The 21,726-nt window shown below is 38.0% G+C and overlaps 1 protein-coding gene across 7 annotated transcripts; it reads left to right on the top strand.

Annotated features, from left to right (window-relative positions):
- Positions 1–2: 2 nt before the first annotated feature.
- Positions 3–21,594, top strand: GEN1 (GEN1, Holliday junction 5' flap endonuclease). Of its 7 annotated transcripts, XM_017824843.1 has the most exons (16): positions 3–369; positions 1,347–1,455; positions 1,682–1,752; positions 3,276–3,473; positions 4,685–4,871; positions 6,603–6,779; positions 9,346–9,456; positions 11,403–11,476; positions 11,977–12,068; positions 12,907–13,054; positions 13,172–13,208; positions 13,307–13,387; positions 13,834–13,964; positions 16,772–16,833; positions 17,302–17,445; positions 17,683–21,594. In XM_017824843.1, the coding sequence occupies exons 4-16, from the start codon at positions 3,313–3,315 to the stop codon at positions 19,125–19,127; spliced, it is 2,850 nt and encodes a 949-aa protein (XP_017680332.1). In that variant the 5' UTR covers positions 3–369; positions 1,347–1,455; positions 1,682–1,752; positions 3,276–3,312; the 3' UTR covers positions 19,128–21,594. The 7 variants fall into 7 exon arrangements, 6 of the variants coding, with proteins under 6 accessions (XP_017680332.1, XP_017680333.1, XP_017680331.1 ...); XM_017824844.1 differs by lacking the exon at positions 1,347–1,455; XM_017824842.1 differs by lacking the exon at positions 1,682–1,752.
- The last annotated feature ends 132 nt before the right edge of the window (positions 21,595–21,726 follow it).

The following is a 21,726-nucleotide window of genomic DNA, read 5'->3' as shown; positions in this document are numbered from 1 at the left end:
CCGTTTCCGTGAGCCCGCCCGCCATTTTCGGGGGGGCGGGGCGGAGCCGCCGTGGGGGCTCTGCTCGCACATTCCGAGCGGGACAAAGCCGAGCCTGTCGGGCTCCCACTGGGACGTGAGTTCCTGCCGGTGTTCGCGAAGGCTGAGCCGAGGCGGGACACCTCGCGCGGTGCTCGGGCACGCCTGTTCCTGTGGGCCCGGTGCGCGGGCGTCGCTGGCGCAGCGAGGCGGGAGTTTCAAACTCCTTGGGCGGAGAGCCCGCGCGTCTGGGTATTCTTCGTCTCGGGCGTCTATTGAGTTTCGTCTGCGTCAGGAGAGAGAAATCCGTAGGAGTTTGAGGAGGAATCTGTAAATGCTTCTGTGCTTCAGGTGCGCAGGTTTATTGGCAGAGTTGTGCTGGGATGGCGCAGAGAGAGGGGAGTTTTTAAAAACCTGTTGTGGGCTTTTTTGTTTCCTCCGTCATGTTTTTCCTCCCCCTCCTCCCTTTTTCCTCCTCCCCCGTGTCATAAATCATACTCTTGGCTGTCTTTTCTACTAACCTTTGATAATGTGTGAGAGTATCTCTGTATGAATTTCAGCGTTAAATGCTTTCTGTAGTTATTTTTAAGTAGTTGGCTTTTCTGGTTGTGTAAAAAATTTTGTAGAGCAGAATGCAGTCTTAAAACATTGTTAAAAAAACATAAAATCTGTGTAGTTTTAACAAATTCTGGCCTAATGAGAAATTAAAACTTATTTTTGGTTTGGGTTTTTTTTTGTTTATTTGTTTATATTTACTGTTAATGATTTTCAGTGATTTCTAAGTATATGAAAATAAATCAAATTCTTTCTCCCTCCTTTGGGAGTTGCCATCTCTCTGAGCAGGTTGGGGGCTTGTGGTAAGTGAAGCTCTTAAATAAAATCTGAGTAGACAGATAATTTGTATTAGAAGTAGTTGAGCTATTTGTATAAAGGATCCAGATTAACTGTTTACAAAATACACTGAAAAAAGCAAAGACTGGTAGGTCTTGCAGGCTTTCATAACTCATCCTTAGATATATATTGAGTGTGGATATGGAAAACTTTAGTCCTCAAATAACTATACTTTATTGTAATGAAAAAGTGGGCCTTTGAGGTTTTTTTGTTTGTTTGTTTCCATTTTTTATACTTTTTTTTCTTTACGTTCCATAAGATTACAAATAATAAAGTGTTTGCAGTGTATTTGTCTTTCCCATCAATGAAGTACCATATGATATTCCACAACAGTATTTAGCAATTCACTAACACCGTTATTTTTTAAGAAATTGTATTGATGCAAACTGGCAGAAACCAAATGACAATATCAGAACGGTATCTCCCTTCTTTGCTAGGTGTTCTCTCACTGAAGCTGAATATCACACTTGTCTTTTGGGAAGGTTTGGATATCTCCCCTGTGCATCAGGGAAAGTGATCATCCTGGACTTCAAGAAATTATACCAAGTATTTGCATGCTTAATTTGTGCTTTTAGCTTATTTTATGTGCTTGAGGTATAACAACAAAAGCAACACATTATGCTCTGTATCCATACAACTAAAATCAGGTTGAATGATTGTAGTAGTTAAACAGATGGATTAGAGATGTGATTTCTGTTGAAAGTAAATCTTTATGTGAGAACTTGATTTAAAAGCAACCAAGGAATTGATTAGCTGCCTTGCTTTAAAACAGATTTAGAGTATAACAGAATGCACCCTCCAAAGACAGGCTTGCTGCTCTGACAGACTGTGATGATGTTAAAGGTGAGAGACTGCTGAATTGAACATGGTTCAGTTCCTCACGTGTCTTAAGCAGATCTCCAAGCACTGGTAGGTCACTTAGTCATGATTTATTCAAAGAGCATTTTCATTTTTCTGTGTATACAGTAATGTCAAAATCAAAAAGAAAGAAATACAAAACATGTCAGATTTTATTTTTATCTTATAATATTGAGGAGGAAGATGGAAAACAAATAAGCATGAGACAAACCTTGTGCAATAAGACAGTGCAGGAATAGATTGGCATTGTTAGGGGGGAAAAGCAGAGTATGTGCTAGAGGCCTTGGTTAGAACTGGCAAAGGGTGGAAACCAGAAGAATAGTGAAAAAGGAAAATCCAGTGATGGGGTAGCATGGAGAGTAGTGCTAGTTAAATAAGAGACAAAGAGATATACCACCTAATGGTTGTATGTTTTCAACTGGCGTGCATTATAGATAATGCAGTCACACAATACCAAAATGAACACAATACAAACACACTGATGTGCGTCTGCAGTCAGGGTGTTAAAAATGTCAAAACATTTGTTGGAAGGGACCTGGGGAGCTCAGTGTGCTTCAAACTGAGAAGAGGTGGTGGTTGGTGGAGCCCTGAGAACTTTGTAACAAGCCAGGTCATCCCAATCCAGTTTAGGGACTCTTTGGCCACCTAAAGTAGCAAATTGTTTGGAAACATGTAACGTTTTTCTGATGAATGTATATATTCCTTGCTAATAAATATCTGTACCGTCTTGAGCCAGGTGTGCAATTATCCCCTGTGCATCTGGTGCCATAACAGAGTGATGCCTGCTTCTTAATACTGCATTGATGTTAAGGAGTTTTATTCCCGAATTTTGATGACAATCACTGCTGATTCCACCAGTATTGGTTAAAGCAGTAGGACAGTATGCCAGCTGGATGTTAAGAATCTCCAAGAATGGAGATTCTGCAGCCTCTGAGCAAGCACTGCTGCAATACCCTCTGTCATTTTTTCCTGAATTCTAACTTGAATTTCCCAAGCCAGAATCTGTGGGTGTTGACCCTTCTAACATCATCTTGGAATGCTAAGGAAAGTGTCAGTTCTGTTGTGATTGAAAATATTCTTCAAGTAGCTTTAAGCTACCTCTGTTTGAATGGAAAAAATTTAATGTGGATCCTACTTTAAATCAGGAATCCTATGTTTTTTCTTTTTTTTTTTTTAATAAAGCTTGGATTGTGCTTATGTGTAAGGGACACATTAGACTTGGAAATGAATAATTTTTATTGGTTTTTTTTCCTCAGCTGAGTTTGTTTTTATTTGTATTCAACTTATTAGTAATGCAGATGTTCAGTCCAAAGAAGGTATTTAGTTATAAACCATCTGTGAACTGGAGTCACTACACACTTAGAAAGCTTGATTGCAAGTGTTCTTGGCTCATAAAAGTAGAACTGATTATGACAAATATATTTCTTTTTCAAACCTCACGTTCACATTATGTTACACACATTTCATGTTATGTTCTGAAAGTATTTTACTTTTTTTGGTCTTCACAGGTAAAACCTTCCTTCTGACAACAAAGAAGCTAGAACAATGGGAGTGACTAATCTGTGGCAAATCCTTGAGCCTGTGAGACAACCTGTCAACCTGAGCAGTCTCAAAGGAAAAACACTTGCTGTTGATTTAAGTTTGTGGGTTTGTGAAGCACAGACAGTTAAAAAGATGATTGGAGTAGTTACCAAGCCACATCTCAGGTATGGTATCCATATAAATTATTGCAACCAAAATTCTTGGAACTGTATAATTTAGGTATGTTACTTATTCAAAAAATTTTAAGATTACCTATGAAATCCATATGATCAGTGTATTGATTCAGTTATTGCTTATGTTACATATGTAAAGGCTTTGAAGTGAATTCTAGTTCGACCTCATGGTGAAATAAATATGTTTAAGTCATTCTTCAGGCATTTGAACAACCATGACGAATATATGTATTTTAAATTTAAATGACTCACCCGAGTTATGAGCATGTCTAAGCAGCTATAACTTCAAAGCACTGTTTTCTGCAAACAGTGCTGACAAAAATGAAAATATATACAATTTTTGATCAGTGACATTGGTTATCTCAAGAATACTGACTTACTGCATGGTGTTACATGCTCTTGTGACTTCTATTGAATTGGACATGATATGAAATATTGGCATCTTCTGAGAATAATTTCTTAATGTATTACGTGCTTATGACCCCAAATGGATAATTAACTATAAAGCTTGAAGCATGACCAAAGCTTACCCTTTTTGCACATAACACCTGTACAAAATTAAATCTAGAGTAATGGTCTCTCCATGTCAGTCAAAGAGGCAAATGTTTAAACTACTTCTTTTGAAAGATTGATCCTGGAGATACTGGAAAAAGCATATGCTGTTTGATATTATTGCTCTTAATTTTACTCTTGTAATAAATATTTGGTCTACTAATGCCTTGCAAAATTCCATCCCTCAGTGATGCTGGTTTGCATATGAAATAAATTGGCATGGGAATGCTATCTGTAAGTCTGTCTAATACTACAGCATTCAGTCACTTCAGAATCTGATGTACCCGTACTGATAGATTTGGGATTAATATTTGATATAAAAGAATCAATGTAGATATGTGTTTGGAAGCAGACTTTGAATATTGAATGGTTTTTTTATTAAGCCTTTTAAGTTTGCTTACATCTTTACACCCAAGAAAGATTTTTCTTGACCTTACATAGTATTTTCTTGGGCATTTTGTCAGGCTGTTTACAATTTCATGGTATAACAACTTCAACCAAAGACAGGGATGTAGGTAAAAGGTTTGTTTATCTTGGGGGCTACAGAATCATAAGAAGTGGAAGATTGTTCCTGAGGTAGGCTAAGGGATATAAGGAAAATGTTTGAATAAATCAGGCTTTACTAATAATACAGCTTTGCTTTATTGCAGAAACCTATTTTTTCGGTTCTCTTTCCTCACATCAATGGGAATTAAACTAGTGTTTGTCATGGAAGGAGAGGCCCCCAAGTTGAAAGCAGACACCATGACTAAGAGGAATGAGATGCGCTATGGACCTTCAAAAAAAGTTGGAGCTACCAGAACAGGGAGATCTTTATTTAAAACCATGTTAAAAGAGGTGAGGGATTGAGGGCTGTGTTTCAGTATTTTTAATATGATAGAAAGAAATCTTAACCAAATTAAATACAGGAACTTAAAATAATTAATACCATTTGTTACCACCTACACCTGAAGGTGTGAGGTAACTGAGGTTCTTGTTAATGATCCCTTGGGGCAGATTAGAAAGAAAAGACACTGAATGACGGGGGTGTGCATGTGTGTGTATATATGTGTGTGCATATATATATATGGCAGGTTTATTTTGGAACAGTTTGGTTGCAATGGAAAGGAGGTGCGTAGCTGTTCTGGTTATTATCTATAGAAATATAACAATATAAAAGTATAAAAATAACAAAATATATAAGGAAAAGAAAAAGAAAGAAGGGATAAGAGTAGACAGTGGAGAGGAAAGATGTCATCATCTGTGGATCCAGAGACGAGACTTGACTGTTGCGATTTAGACGTGCATTGTTTGAAGTGATGGTCACAGTCCTGATCTGTTGGGGTGAGGGAAGCCCACACAACAAAATGTTCAGTGGGTTAATATACATTAAGGTTCAGGTGGGAACACCCAGATACCTCCCCCAGGGCAGTAGAAGTTTTACACTATCTGTTGCAACACTGTGGATCGTGCACAGTCCTCAGGTTTAAGGCCCCAGAAATGAGTCTGAGGGTGCTCCAGGTGGTCATCCTCTGGTGGTGGGTGCACACCCCCTCTGTCTTATGCAAGTCAGAGGTTTCTGCCACCAAAAACTCCCAAGAACCACCCAAAAACTCTCCTCCTCCCCTTCGGTTGGGGCGTGCAAACCTGGCTTCAGCAAAGCACCGGCTGCTTTTGCAGCAGATTGTTTGAGTCATCAACCCTTAACATTTCAGTCTCACAGCTTTATACACAACAAATTTAAACAGTATTTTGAGATTTGAGGGGACATGCACCTTTGAAGTTGAGCCCTACAGCAAGTGTTCATTGTTGCAGAAGAGGGACAGTGTCAGAAAAATTTTCTCATTTGATATGTTCCCATGCATGTTATGCTAGTAGTGAGCAACAACCGTAATTGAACATTTATTATGGAAATTTAACTTTATTTTTCTTTTATAGTGTTAATATCGATATTCTTTTTATCTCCCCTGTTAACAATTTTTATCTGTTCAAAATTTTACGAACTAGAATTTGTAGACACTCCTGGCTTCAGTAGATTGCACATATCAATTCATGTTTTATTCTTAAATTCTAAAAAGAATTATTTTCTCGGAAATTTGTAAGAAGTATATATGAATATATATCAGTGTGTCTTATACCGTGGTGCAGTCTTACAAGGCTGACAGCATTGTCCTTTCATGCTTGTTATTCTCGGGAAGTCTGGCACCTGTTGGAAGATGCCTGGTCTAGTTCAGTATTACTGCTTGAGTTAACAGAATTGCTTCACAAAGATAAGTATTCCTTTGTTACTCTTCTTTTGAAAGCATCCTAAATATTTATTTAAAGTGTAAAGATTTTTGTGAAGTAGTGACCATTAATCCTGCTGTGTTCAAGTCCTGGAATTAATACTTAGCTCTCTGTTGGATGTTTATTTTCACTGTTAATTATAGTAAACTGTTTTTGCTGAAGTAGAACTTTTATTGATATAGCGTTGTATAGGCAGTGCAACAGTAGAAGCTTTTATATGCACTTGTGAGAAAATGCATGCTAATAAGTGAATTTAATAATTCATCATTCAATCTCTCCTTCCTTTTGGGTTCCTTCTTTTAGTGTCTTGAACTGCTGGAGTGTTTAGGTGTCCCTTGGGTTCAAGCAGCTGGGGAAGCAGAGGCAATGTGTGCCTACCTAAATGCAAGAGGACATGTTGATGGCTGCATTACCAATGACGGAGATGCCTTCTTATATGGAGCTCAAACGGTTTATAGGAACTTTGCTATGAATGCTAAGGTAATTACCTCATCCTGTTCCCACCCTCTCTAGACTCTTTACAGAAATGTAAATAGAGAAGGGACTTGAAAAAATTACTTAGATATTATTGCACTTGCTCTCTAGTAGTTGGGTTTGTTTAAAATAGTACATTTACGACAGGAGAATTTTGTTTGATTCACTGGCAATTTGTGTATTGAATGTGAGAGCAAAACTACTGAAACACTTAGGGTAATATTGTCTGTGTTTGTACTGCCCTGTGAAGAGCTAAGTAGCAAACATTTTTTTCCCCTTTCCTCTTCTACAGCGAAGTTATTAAGTGAAGTAACTGCTTCCTACAAATTTAGCTTTAGACCATGTGGGAGCACTCAGCCTCTTGCGTCTAATAAGTATTCACACACTTCCATCTTGCAATTAATACTGTTAGTCCCAACTGAACATGAGTAGGGTAGAGATTGTGCATCTGTGTCATAACCGATTGTTGTGACAAAAAAACAAATAATTTATGACCTTGAACTAAAGTGTTCATTTATTAAGAATACAATTTCCCAGAAATGGTGAAACAAAACCCCAAATTTCTGTAATTTATAACGTTCGTCGGAAGGACTTGTTAAGAAAATGCATCAGTAATGTGAGAAAATCAATAGAACAGAAGAAATGCACTACAGACAATTAACTTCTTAAAAAAATAATTAAAGTTGATGGAAGGTTTTTTGCTTTGATGATACCATGCTTTAGTATCTTCCCTGACCTGGTTCTTTTCTTTCATTCAACTTCCTTGTCATTTATCACCAACAATGAAAGCAAGCTCAACCTCTCCGGTGTACTTTGTCTACATATATGTCAGCATAAAAAAGTAATTTATGTGAGTGTTTGTCTGTCAGGCCATCTGTTCCAGCAAAATGGATTACTTTCAGTTGTTGGCTTGTGTAAGAATTTTTTTTTTGGTCGTTTTTGAGGAAGAGGTGTGTCCTATGTTTTGATTCATGTTAATCTTGTTTTCATGTTGTATTTGAGTCCCTTTACCCTTCAAAGCTTCAGGTGTTTCTTTAGTTCATATCTAATATGCTAGGTAACATTTTTATTATTTTTTTCCTTTTTTTAATCAAGTAGCAGATTAAAATGTTTACATGAATTTTAAAAACTGCACTTCCTGAGATGACTTGCACAGTCACTAGTACTCGATAATGTTAGTTTTGCCACACTTTTTCTACAGGCAGTAAACAGTAAAAACACCTTGAATCAGAATAATAGAATATACTGAATTGGAAGGGACCCATCAGGATCATTGAGTCCAACTCCTGGTCCTGTGCAGGACACCTCAAGAGTCACACCATGTGCCTGAGAGCATTGTACTAATGCTTCCTGAACTCAGACAGGCTTAGGGTGCTGTGACCACTTCCCTGGGGAGGCTGTTTCAAAGCTCCAACCAAACCACACTCTGGGTGAAAAAAACTTCCTAATATCCAACCTAAACCTCCCCTGACACAATTTCAGGCCATTCCCTCAGGTCCTGTCACTGGTCACTACAGAGAAGAGATCAGTACCTGCCCCTTTGCTTCCCCTCGGAAGGAAGTTGTAACTGCAGTAAGGTCTCCCCTCAGTCCCCTCTTCTCCAGGCTGAACAGACCAAGTGACCTCAGCTGCTTCTCATATGGCTTCCCCTCCAGAGCCTTCACTGTCCTTGTTGCCATCCTTTGGACACTCTCTAACACCTTAATGTCTTTCTTACATTGTGGTGTGCAAAACTGCCACAATATTCAAGCTGAGGCCACCCCAGTGCAGAGCAGAGCGGGACACTCCCCTCCCTTGACTGGCTCGTGATGCTTTGCCTGATGTCCCCCAGGACACAATTGGCCCTCCTGGCTGCCAGGGCACTGCTGACTCATATCCAACTTGCCATTGACCAGGACCCCCAGGTCCTTTCCTCAGTGCTGCTCTCCAGCCTCTTGTTTCCCAGTCTATACACACAACCAGGGTTGCCCTGTCCCAGGTGCAGAATCTGGCACTTGCCCTTGTTGAACTTCATGTGGTTGGTGATTGTACATCTTCCTAATTTGTCGAGGTTTCTCTGCGGGGCCTCTCTGTCCGTAAGAGTGTCAACAGCTCCTCTCAATTTAGTGTCATCAGCAAACTGACTTAGTATTCCTTCAAGTCCTGAGTCCAAGTGGTTAATGAAGAAGTTGAAGAGAACTGGGCCAAGGATGGAGCCCTCGGGAACCCCACTAGTGACAGGTCACCAGTCTAATGTAACTCTTTGTGCCTGACCTGTGAGCCAGTTGCTCAACCATCGCATAACATGGTTATTCAGCTGTGTGCTGGACCTCTTGGCTTATTTTACTTTCTTTCAACAGTTGATGCCCATACTTAGATCTTCAAGTTCCAGAATTTTTAATTCATGTGGTATCCATGCATTACATTATGAATTTTAATTGCAGTTTATTTTTTGCTGTTAGACCTCTCTTATGGGATAGACCCATTTCCTGCAGATGTGAGTGAATAGGAGTGGGAATGACAACTAAATGTGACTCAGTGCAGTTCTTTCTGTCATGTACCAGAAATAATATGCAATAAATTCCTCTTGCAGGATCCACATCTCGACTGTTACACAATGTCCTCTATTAAGGAGAAACTTGGTTGTGACAGAGAGTCTTTGATTGGTCTAGCTGTTCTGCTGGGTTGTGATTATCTTCCAAAAGTAAGCAATATAATTATTTTTTATTAGGTGCTTATAGTGTCTTGAAAAACTAAACTGTATCAAGGGAGACATGCATGCTGACAAAGCTTTATGCAATGCACAATTAATGAGATCTAGTTGAAGAAGATCCTTAGTAAGTCACTGTAAATTTTTTTTTTTAAAGGTTAATCAAAATAGTTCATGAACACCAATCTTTCTAAAATGGTTTTGTATTATTCCAAATCTTTTCTATGGTGGAGATGAAGGCAAAAGTTTAGATGTTGATTACATTGAGCCAAGGTGTGAGAACTCCATTGTTTGTGAGGATCCCTTATACAAGTAAATCCCTGGCAGAGTAGCTGTGGAAAAATGAGAAAAACAGCTTTGTCTGTGCTGTTTGGAAGACTCAGTAGTGATAGTTTGGAGCTGTATTTATTAGTAAAGGCAGTTCTGGATGCAGTTCAGATGTATCCCTATTCCATTGTTTGTAAATATATAATTTATGAAGAAGTAGAAGTGATCTATTTGAAAGTTTACCTAATTAATCAAGAGGAATGTCACTCAGTACTACTTCATTTGTTTCTTTCTTTTTTTCTTTTTTTTTTCCTGTAAGCTCTTGAAATCTTTTTTGAGACTTTGAACAGAAGCTGTTGTAATGGCTGTTTGAAAGGGAAAGGCAGTGGGATGAAACCTGATTTTCATACAGTTTGTCATTTAGTGACTTCAGGCAATGGTTGCTCCCCTTCAGGCTTACATTGGATATCTAATTTTTCTCAAATCACTGTGTTCCGGTTTGATAAAGCTGTTCTTTTAAACAACTGATACTGCTGAAAGAACACAAAACTCTCATGACTTTTGGCTGGGTGTGTTTTTTTTAAATCTTGTTTCTGTTATAGGAATCTTTAAATAGTTTGTTGTTACTACTGTATAAAGACAGAGGGAGAGAAAAAGTGGATAATCAGTGGTTATTGCAATGGAGCAGCTCCTGGAATGCCCTGTTCTTACATAGTCCCAAAGTGTCAGATAGTTCCTTTGAGTTTTTGCAGCCCAGTGAAGTAGATGAAGACAGAAACTTGTGAGGAAAGCTGAATTACAGGAGTACATTGGGAATGGGAATTGGCAGAACAAGTAAATGAGAATACCACTCTATAATTGCACTTACTTTGTTGAAAATGTATGAAGATAATGCTTTTCTTGCAGAAGCTGAATATCTGACTCTTACCTGAATGTCTGGCTGTAGTCTAATGAGAACTTGGTTTGGAATGTAGATTTATTTTATATGGTTGAGTGTATCCAGTTCCACCATTACAGCTGAATAAAAAGAAGCATAGATTTATTTGTAATGATGTTGTAGAAAACACACTCAATACAATCTTTATATTCAGCTGTACTGATTCTTGGCAAAATAGGGGAATGATGGAAAGAGGAACTATAAAGCAATATGTGTGTTTTAAATCATGGAATGATACCATAGTTTGGGTTGGAAGGGACCTCTGAAGTTCACTTAGTCCAACCCTTCTGCAGTGAGAGGGACATCTTCAACTAGACCAAGTCACTCAGAGCCCTGTCCAACTTGACCTTGAATGTTTCCAGAATGGGGCATCCACCACTTCTGGGCAATGTGTGCCAGTGTTTCACCACTGTCATTGTAACTTCTTCCTCGTTATCTATTCTGAATCTAATTTCTTTTAGTTTACTATTGCTTTCTCCTTCTTTCTCTGCCTTGTTTTACCTGAGGTGCTATTGAGCATTAGAACATTTTATGCAGCTTGTGTGTTACAGTGGCAGTACAACTGTAACCTGTCACCTTCTCTGCCCTTAGAACTTGGTCAAAAATATTTTTCTCAGTTTGTTCTCAACATCTGAGATCACTTTTGTAATTTGTCTACATAATGATATGAAGGTGTTTTTTGTGAAAATATGAATATTTTGGTCAAAATTATGTAATGTTTCATATTTCTCTATAGGGCGTTCCAGGAGTTGGGAAGGAACAAGCTTTAAAGTTAATTGAGACTCTGCGAGGGCAAAATTTACTGCAAAGGTAAAATGGAAATTTACATAAGTACTTTGATTTTATTCAAAGACTGAATAGTATGTACTTCAGCTCTGAGACAACATTTGTAGTACTTCAGTTTAGGGAGGATATTACCACGTTCCTTACCTTGTGTTTGTGAAAGGAATTGGGTGCTGTGCTAGGAAAGCTTCTTAATAGTTTTAAACATTAGCTGGCTCATAGGTTTGAGATAGCAGGTGTATGTTGGTAAATTGGAAAGAAAGTCATAGGGACTGATGAGAGACTTTTGCTGATTTTTAATGGGTAGTGGATCCGAGGATTTGAGATACCGAGTGCTTTCTATGTTTGTTATCATAATGTGTGTGTCAATACTAGAAATCCAACAATTATATGACATACTATAAAAGAACCCTGTTCTACCCCTGTAGATTGGAAAACTGTGTTTCTTGGATAGATGCCAGAGAAGCATAAAGAGTATTTTTCAGTGTTTTAATGTGGAAGTTAAAAACATTTCTTTATCCTTTTAGGTTTGATCAGTGGAAAGAACAATTCCAGTATGATGATAATCCACTTTTGGTTGTTAAAAGGGTAATTCACTGTTCAGAGTGCCACCATCCAGGTCAGTATGAAAAGGACTGAATTTTATTTTTAACCCAATTGTTTATTTTTTTATTCTGGGGTGACTTTTTGTTTGTTTGGTTGATTGAGTTATGGTTGCTTTTTTTTTAATTACTAGCATTAAAAATTGCTTTTCAGCTTCTGGACTATCTTCACATTTTCAATATTGTATATATTTACCTTTGTGTAAACACTTTTAAGGCTTGGAACTGCTTTTCTTCAAATTTGAAACTAGTTGATGGCAGATGGAATATTATCACAATGCTGTTGTAGGATCCCAGATATTTGTCTTTTTAACATTTTCATTAAAGAAAGTATGCTGTACTGCCCAGCAACTATTTCTTTAGTTGCCTGAATTGGTCCTGCATCAAGGGGACCGAATCCCATTAGCATTGATGGGTTTTGCTGCAGGGTTTTCATAAAAAGCAATTAATCCTAAGGAACCTTGTTTTGGAAGCACTTTTGATCAGTGAACTCCTTCAAACCCAGCATTTGGTGAAAGAAAACTTCTTTCAAATATATAACTAATATATGTTTGCCAGGTTATCACACACTTCTTCTATAATAGTTTTAGGTAAGGTAAACTATTACTTAGGTAATAGTTTTCAACATAAGGTCTGAAACAGTTGAGGGAAAAAGTCTTCAAAAAATGGCATCTTGCGTGTATTTGTCAGTTTTTACTGTACACAGAAATGCAGCTGGTGCACTCAATCTGCTTACAGCTGCTGTTGACATCAGATTCATATGTGTTCTCAGCTTTGTATTTGTAATATTGGCTTTATATATTTTGAAATTTTGGAAATGCTTTTTCTCCTCACTTTGTGTTTCTGCTGCTATAGGATCATACAAGGAGCACGAGCACAGTGGATGTAAATTCTGTGAAAGCAAAAGATACTGCAAACCCAGTGACTCCAAACACTGCCCTTGTGAATGGCATCAGTTAGAGCAAGTGAAACAAGCAAATGCCGTGGAGGACAATATCAGAAAGTAGGAATATCTTGAAAATTGAACTGCTTTTCTCTGTGTTCATGTGCAGGGTGATCATTTAGATTCTGCATCTTTCCCATTTCTCTTCAGTTCTTAACACATTTGTTTTACCTGCAGAAAAGCTAAGAGTTGTGAAGGCTTTCCATTCTCTGAGGTAACAAACATAATTTAAATATTCTTTTTTTAATCAATTAATTGGAATTTAAATATTCGGCCCTCTCTTAAACTGTCTCTTTTTTGTTTTATCTCAAGGTTATCCAAGAATTTCTAGTAAACAAGAATAAATTGATCAACATAAAGAAATATCGAAGGCCAAATTTGTTGTCCTTTCAGGTATATAACAAAATACTGGATATTCAGCTTTGTAGTTTTTTGTTTATTACTAAGGAAGGTATTTGTGATAATTGTCATCCTCATTGGTAACCTTACTGGAAATAAGAAAGAATCTTGGTATAACATCTTAATATACCTCACTGTTTGAAAGCCTAAAGTTGTAAAGCTGACCTTAATCTGACAAGGTGTTTAACAACTGTCTCATTCCTGCTGCTGCCACTACACAACTGTGTTTCCTTGGCTTGCCATTGATATCTGAAGAATCTGCCACTGTTAGGGATAACTGTTGTCAGTGAGGTATCATTGGGAATTCCACTAATGTATAAAAGCACTCTAGATATCTTAAGTTTTCAGTCCTGTGTCCCTACTACATAACTGGCTAAGCATGGTATCTAACAGAATAAAAAAAGTTTCAAAGTTTGAGGGTTTTTTTTTTATACTAACAGATATTTGCTTCAGAGAAGATGGAATGGGCCAAACATTATGCTTGTAAGAAACTGTTAGCACTGTTGACACGTTATGATATGATCCAGAGAAAAGCTGGATACACTGACTCGAAACAACTGCAGGCAATAAGGTAATGTAGTTTGATTTCTTGAACTTAATATGTTGACTTCTGCTCCCAGATAAAAAAAGAAAAAAATCTGTGTTTTTTATGGAAATATGGTTTTCTTCCAGCTTTGTTTCAAGCTCTGTGCTCATTTTTAATAGAGGTATAAATTTAGATAGGTGCACCAATTGTTATACTACTGCTGCAGAAAATAATCCCCAGAGCAGTTGCCTTTCATTCTAAATGGCAGTGCCTGTGTTTTCCTGTGCTTACTTCTGTTCTGTTTCCTTGGATCTGCACATGAGTTTTACCATTACAGGTTAGATCCTCTGCTTAGGTTCTAAGCAGGAGTTTAATTGAGTTCTGTGGTTCATAATAAGAGCCCAGGTTTAGAAATGAGCATCTGCAGGTTCATTTGTGGTCTCTGATTTGTTATAAGACCTGCCAACTGTTGTACTATGTATATATACAAAACTACTTTTCACTCAGGACCCCTGCATTTAGGAATACAAAAATGGCCAAGTATCCTGTTACTAAAAATTGACATGCAGGGGAAAAAAGCAAGATTAGCATGTAATTATTTCCCCACAGAATATTTTCCCACCATCCAGGCTTCTGTTACTCAGGGATTTTCTGAGCCAGAATTAGGATCTTCTTATTCTATCAGCCCTTGGTGTAATTTATTTTTTTAATGATCTAATCTTTTCTTAAACTTAAGTAAACTTCTAGAATCTACAGTGTCTGTTGGCAAGTTTCAACTTCACTGTGTAAAGAGAATTTTGATTTATTTTAACTTTATCTGATGGTTTCATTTCCCAAATGAAACCGAAATTCCTCCTGACCCCCTAATTCTTGTATTGCAAGAAGGTTAGTATTTTTTCTGTGTTCCTTGATGCTGGTCAAGATTTTTAGACATTAATTTTGGGGGACAGGAGGACAGTCAGTAGCAGTGTGATAATATCTCTGCTGGGTTGATGTGTCATAGTCTTAAATTATTACTTTCAGAGAAGCTGTTTTATTCAATGTTATCTTTCAAAAGATTGGAGAGACTGGTTGGGGGATGCTTTTTGAACAGATTGGCAAGATAAATTACTAGCATTTACCTTGATGAATGAACTCACTGACATTCTTTATAACACCTTCTAGTGTTTCAAGAGTTTAAAAGACAGATAATGTGTGCTCTAGAAGATTTCTTTTGTTAACAAAGTGTTTAAAAATGCAGTAATGGTTCAGCAGGATCAGCATAATCCTACTCTTGACATCTAGGAACCTACTAAATTTGGGTATAGATAATGGTTTTAAAAAAATCTCAGTGACTGACTGTCCCTGCTCAGCTCATGTTCTATTTTCCCTCATCCTCTCACACAAAAGATACGAATGACCCTGTCTGGTCATTCAGAAAGTTACTGTCTATGGCAACAGCCTTCTCTGGCATTAGTATCTTAAAATCATTGAATTGCTTAGGTTGGAGAAGGCCTCTAAGATCATCAGGTCTAATCATTGACCTGACACTGAAAAGTCCACCAGTAAATTGTGTCCCTCAGTGCCACACCTACAAATGTTTAAAATTGAAGGGATGGTGGCTCAACCACTACCCTGGGCAGTCTGTTCCATTGCTTGACCACCCTTTCTGTGAAGAAATTTTTCTTAATATCCAATCTAAACCTCCCCTGGGACAACTTGAGGATGTTTCCTCTTGTCTTGTCAGTGGTTATTTGGGAGAAGAGACTGACCCCCACCTCCCTACAACCTTCTTTCAGAGAGTTGTAGAGAGTGACAAGGTCCTCACTGAACCTCCTTTTCTCCAGGCTAAACACTCCCAGCTACCTCAGCTGCTCCTCAAAGGACTTGTGCTCCAGAGCCTTCATCAGCTCTGTTGCCCTTCTCTGGACATGCTCCAGCACCTCTATGTCTTTCTCGTACTGAGGAGCCCAGAAATGGACACAGGACTCAAGGTGTGGCCTCACCAGTGCCATAGAGGGACAATCACTGCCCTGGTCCTGCTGGCCACACTATTGCTGATCCAAGCCAGGATGCCATTGACCAAAGTACAGAACCCAGCACTTGGTTTTGTTGAACCTTATAGAACTGGCCTTGGACAATGGATCCAAGCTGTCCAGATCCCTCTGCGGAGCCTTCCTGCCCTCCGGCAGATCAACACTCAAACCCAACTTGGTGTCATCTGCAAACTCACTGAAGGTGGTCTCAATCCCCTTGTTCAGATGACTAATAAAGATATTAAACAGGACTGGCCCCAGTAGTGAGTCCTGGGGAGCCCCACTAGTGACCAGCCACCAACTGGATATAACTCCATTCACCGCCACTCTGGGCCCATCCATCCGTCCATCCATCCAGTTTTTTACCCAGTGCACTCATCCCAGCCACGAGCATCCATTTCCCCAAGAGAAAGCTGTGGGAAGTGGCATCAAAGGTTTTACTAAAGTGTAGGCAGACAACATCCACAGCCTTTCCTTCATCCCTTCCTATAGCAGAAGGAGATCAGATTGGTCAAGAAGGACCTGCCTTTGAGGCAGGCCAGCTGAAGATAAAAAACTGATATAGGAGTCTGCCTTATGTTTATGTGCTACATGTAAATGCTCTTCTGAGCATTAAAAAAACTCCAAAAATTTTTAGTACTTGAATCTATACCCCAAATTTTACTGTATAGCTTATACAGAGTAGTAGTGTATTTTTTAAAGATATAGTAATTTCACTATAACAGAAAGATTTTTGTGCTCTGAATCATTTCAAATTAGAATATTGAAACATTTCTAGATAGGTTAGATATTTTTCATTTCCTGTTAAAAATCATTTAATAGACTGTCTTCTTACAGGATTGTCAAGACACGGGTTAAAAATGGATCACCTTGTTTTGAAATCGAGTGGGAAAAACCAGGTGGGTGTGGTTTCTATGTACATTATGGGACAAAACAGTTCATAGAAAAAAATAAAAACATGCGCATCAAATTTCACATATCCTGAAGGTGAAAGCAATGCTTGAAAGAGAAAAAGAAATCTACCCAGAAAGCAAGGGACTTGGTCTTCAGCTACTTTTTCTACTTTTTCTACATGTTAATGAGAGCTGAACTGAGTATCACATTCCTTATTTCACTGTGTACCTGAAGCTGTGACTGTTTACTAGCTAGAACATTTTCTATGCTGCCAGACTCCTACCTGCAGTGAGCCCATTTGTGCCAGGAGACTGACAGAAAGAGAAAGACTTCACTTGTAGGTAAATCTCAAATATTGTACTATTGACATTTTTATGTGTCTTTGTACTCAAGTCTTTTGTTCTTTGGTTTTTCATTCCCTGCTTTGACTTGTGTGTATACACATGTCAAAAGTACATTCATTAATTTTTCAGAGCACTATATTGATCCGGAAGATGAACCTGTGGAATCATTTGTAGTCACAGTAGAAGAGGAGTCTTTGTTTCAGGCTGCTTATCCTGATGTTGTTGCCCTTTATCAAGTGGAAAAGTCAGAAGTTCTTCAGAAGAAAAAGAAAAGTAAGTGCAAAAGTTTATTTCTTATGAACTTGTGGATCTTGCCAGAATACAAAAAGCAAAAGCAAAAAACATTTCTCCTACTGTTGGTTGATATCACGTTTTGTCAAGATGAGGACATGATACCTTGCAGACACTGTGCTTTAATCTTACTATTTTATACTTTAGCACTAGAAAATCCTAACTGTGATTTATGTGCTATTTGAAATGCCCTTTTGTTTTGTTTTTTTTTTTTTTTAGAAGGGAAAGACAGACCAGAAGAAAAGGATATATCAAGTGCTTATGATGAAGTTAGCAATCTTCTATCCCAAGTTAGTTTAAAATCTACGTATGGAATTCTTCCTGTGCAACACTCCACATCAGATACAAAACCTCCCCCAAAACATCAGACACAGCAGAGAAGTAATGAATCAAAAGATGCAGCATTAGCTGCAGCTTCCTGCAGAACAAGTGTTTGGGTGCCAGCATCAGCAGCTGCTCCTCTGCCTGCATCATCCTACTTACAGAGTGCTTTGGCTGACTCAGTTGTGTTGCCCTCACAATGTACCAAACATTCAGGGGTATCATCCTCTTCCTCTGTAACAGCTGGTTTACAACTGAGCAGTGTTGATGGGAAAGGAACCTTCTTCAGCACTTCACCAGCCCAGGGAGGTGATGACCGAAATCCAGCAGCTGACTTAACTACATGCATAGAACATTCGCATCCACTAGGTCATGAAACAGCAAGAAATAGCTCAGAATATTCTGGTGCTGTGCAGTCTCATCGACATTCTGATAGTGCAGATGATTTATTTTCCAGTGATGCTACAGGACAACTTCAGGAGTGGTCTTTAAGAGAGAGAATACTTAGGAAGACTTCCATTCTATCACCGCCGTTGTCTGAAGATGCAATGCAACGGGAGTCTTTGAAATGTTTTAAACAAACAAAAGAAACGTTGAATCCTGATAGAAATTATGTCTCTTCTTCATATCAGTTAAATAAACTAGTGCAGGAAAGTAAAAATGTGCTATCAGAAAACTGTGCAAGTGAATCCAGCATACACATCTGTCAAGATCAGTACAGAAAAGCTGACATCTTGGCTGAAATGATGCTAAAAGACCATCATGTAAGTGGTTCAACATCTCTAGCCCTCAATGGGCAAACAAGAGAAACACTGCATCCTGGGTGTGAAATGCTTCCAGTGTCTCAAAAGCCAGCAGATGCAACTGGCTCTCACATTAAAAAGGCTTGTATTGAAACTACTTGGAAAGCTTCTTCTAAAAAGAGTGTGTGTCAGAACAGACAGTCTTCTAGTGAAGACAGTGATGATGGGCATGTGAATAAAATCCTGATTTATGAGCAGCAGAAAAAGCAACTGAACCCTGGGCAGTTTAAAAAATGTTTTACAAAGAAAAAGAGTAGCGTTGTTAGTAGCAAAAGGACAAACAGTGACTCAGCCCTTATAACTAAAGGGAAGAAGACAACAACCAATTTAAAGAAAGCTGATGATACTTTCTCATTGCAGGGATGTCCAAAACCATCCTCTGCAGGGGAAGTTAATTGTTCCCAAAGTTCAGAGCAACCAGTTAAGAGGTTGGGTTCTGATCCCACACAGCAAGACAGAAGTACTGTTCTGACTTACAGATGGGCAGACAGTCCCCTTCCCCTGTCTGAAAGACTAAAAGGAAGAATCAAAATCAATTAGGTTCTCCATAAAATAACAATTAACTATGAACCATCATTTCTTAGAGTTCTTTCTCAAAGTTTCTGCAGTATGCTCTATCAAAGCTTCTCCAATATGCTCTATCAATTTTATGTGGACACGGTTTTGATGAATAAGAAGTGCTGTTACTGGAGCTGAAGTTTGAAACTAAAATGTTAACAAAAGTATCAAACAGCTGATTGTAGGCAAGTGCCAGTTATTCTGGACATGGTTACTTTCTGAACTTGATACATAAGCATCAAGACGCAGCATGTAAGGAAGCAGGGAGATTTATTTATGAAATAAGGCTTTTTTTCCCAGCCAGTTGTGAGGATTTTTGTATTAGTCTTGCTTATATAAACAGACTTATTAAAATAGTGCCTGCAGTGCTTTGGATACTCTTAATAAGACAAAGCAATGCAGCTCTTTTCAAATGGAATTCTGCATTTTGCTTCACTAACCTAATTTTGCAAGTTTTTAAATGGGTTTTCAAATCCTGCCGTTCTGCTTGTGTTGACAGTCTGTGAAGGACCACATAGAGACACACAGCAGATGTACCTTGCAGGGTAGCTAAGCTAATATCTGCCATGACCTATAATAAGCTGTTCTTTGAGTGTGTGCATCTTCCAAAGAGTGGAATAAGCTATAAGGATAATTCTGGTTTTGTAGCAGTCATATATATACTATATATAAGGAAGTTTGGTGGCTGTTTAATTAAGCATTTGTGGTTTAGGGCATACTTTCTTAAAGAAGATTGAAATCCCATCTAACACGATTTATAATAGAGTGAAAGTTAAGTTGCAGAAAATCTAATTATGACATTACGGATTCTCTGAACAATATCATGTAATTTTTTTTTTAAATTAGTAACTTGAGTGCAATTACAGAAGGTGCTCTTCATACTTCTTTATTATAGAAGTAATCTCTGTTCATACACCAAAAAAAGTTGTCTTCAACAACTTATTAGGAAATACCTCCTTGTCTACACTTAAGCATTTGTAACTTTTTCTATGCACCAGCCAGAAGGGAGGCCACACTTGCCGAGATATATTGTTAATAGTAGAAATTTAGAATATCTATGCCTGAATGAAAATGTCAGTTCTTTATTCATAAAGGTCAAGGACCAAGTTCAGAAGCTAAATTTCAGATGTGTTTAAGGAAGACACAGGAGTCTATAGATAATTATAATATAGATAAATAGCCAAAATAGTAGTTTCTTAGTTTCCTCTGTGAGTAGATGGAGAAAATTTATTTATAGTTGATTTTCCAAATGAGATGTATTGTGGAAATGAGCAAAAAATCCAAAATATTGGAAACTTATTTTCAGTTTTGAAAATGCTCTGTCTCTTTCAGAGACTCTAAAGCACTTTGATGATGTGAGAGGGTAGCTAGAAGAGTAGTATTGTGAAGGAGAATAACAGTAGCAGTCACCTGAGGACTGTATTTTGAGAGATTCATAACATCACACAAAGGGTTTGGATTGGAAGGAACCTTGAATATCATCTAGTTCCAACCCTCCTGGTTGGTTCCCTCAGGGAACCATTCCTTATGCAGTGGTTAGAAATGAAGAGATCTGAGTAGATGTTTTTTTGTGAGCAAACATTGTTATTGGTTATGTATTATTTTTTTTCCTCACTGATAATTTTGAATACTGAACACTAGAATCAAGAGTATGAATTTTCATTAATAAAAATGCCAACATCACGTGAATTACCTCACTTTTGTTCTCTCCCAGGGTATGGGAATGTGCTCTTTTGTTGGGGAGATCATACAATTTCACCCATGGTGTGTGAATTTCTGTGGTTTAGAGCTTTCTTTAGGGTTAGGAGGCCAGAGTGGTTTTTGGAGGGATTTTTGTTTGTTTTCCAAATCTGCTTGAGATGACTGCTTTAATGGATGATTTGCTGAAAATACTGTGCCAGAATTATGACAAGTTCATGTTTTGTCGATGAAGGAAATCAGAAGTGAGATGTAATCATAAGATATTAAGAACTACGGAGGAAAAAAAAATATATTGTTGATTATTGCTACTAAATAACCTGGTTTCAGAAGTACAGTTCAAGCATGAAAAGCAGAAAATGTTCAAATTTTTTCTGTATGCAATGCATCCTAATTTTGCCCCTACTTTAGAAGCAGCAATAGATGTGAAAAAAAACCTGTGGAGGATGCCCTCTCTAGGCTGTAGCTGCTCATGGCAGCAAATAAAATCATTTATCATTGGGAGTGACTTGCTTGAATTAAACTTGTGATTCATTACAGAAGGGTAATTACAGTTTTTAAAGTGCTTTGGTTTCTCATCTTTATGTAATTTACTCAATCTAAGGATTAGGGATGATTTTTCTTTTGGAGCTTTTTACTGTGCTGACTGCTTTGCAACCTCTCACACTCATGAGAATGATGTTTAAATGGAGGGGGCGTAACATAACTTTCTTCTGCAGGAAATATTCCTACAAAATTATGTTAAACTGCCTGTAAGAATAAATCAATGCGATTCATCAGCCTGATGAGCCTGAATAGATTTTCATTTATCATCTGTCCTGAGCAGCCCAAATAGGTTCTATCAGGGTGCTTCATCTAAAGTAATAAAAATATACCAGCTGTG

The sequence above is a fragment of the Lepidothrix coronata genome, unplaced genomic scaffold, assembly GCF_001604755.1.
Source record: "Lepidothrix coronata isolate B3197 unplaced genomic scaffold, Lepidothrix_coronata-1.0 Scaffold113, whole genome shotgun sequence".
In the NCBI taxonomy this organism is placed as follows: Eukaryota; Metazoa; Chordata; class Aves; order Passeriformes; family Pipridae; genus Lepidothrix; species Lepidothrix coronata.
The sequence above is the reverse complement of the archived record's forward strand: the minus strand, read 5'-3'. Positions and strand labels throughout refer to the sequence as shown.

Coding starts and splice junctions, on each gene's coding strand:
- GEN1 (XM_017824841.1), top strand. CDS start 3,313: ATGGGAGTGACTAATCTGTGGCAAATCCTTGAGCCTGTGAGACAACCT. Junction 13,209..13,306: donor AAGGCTTTCCATTCTCTGAG/GTAACAAACATA, acceptor TTTTATCTCAAG/GTTATCCAAGAATTTCTAGT. Junction 13,965..16,771: donor AAACAACTGCAGGCAATAAG/GTAATGTAGTTT, acceptor GTCTTCTTACAG/GATTGTCAAGACACGGGTTA.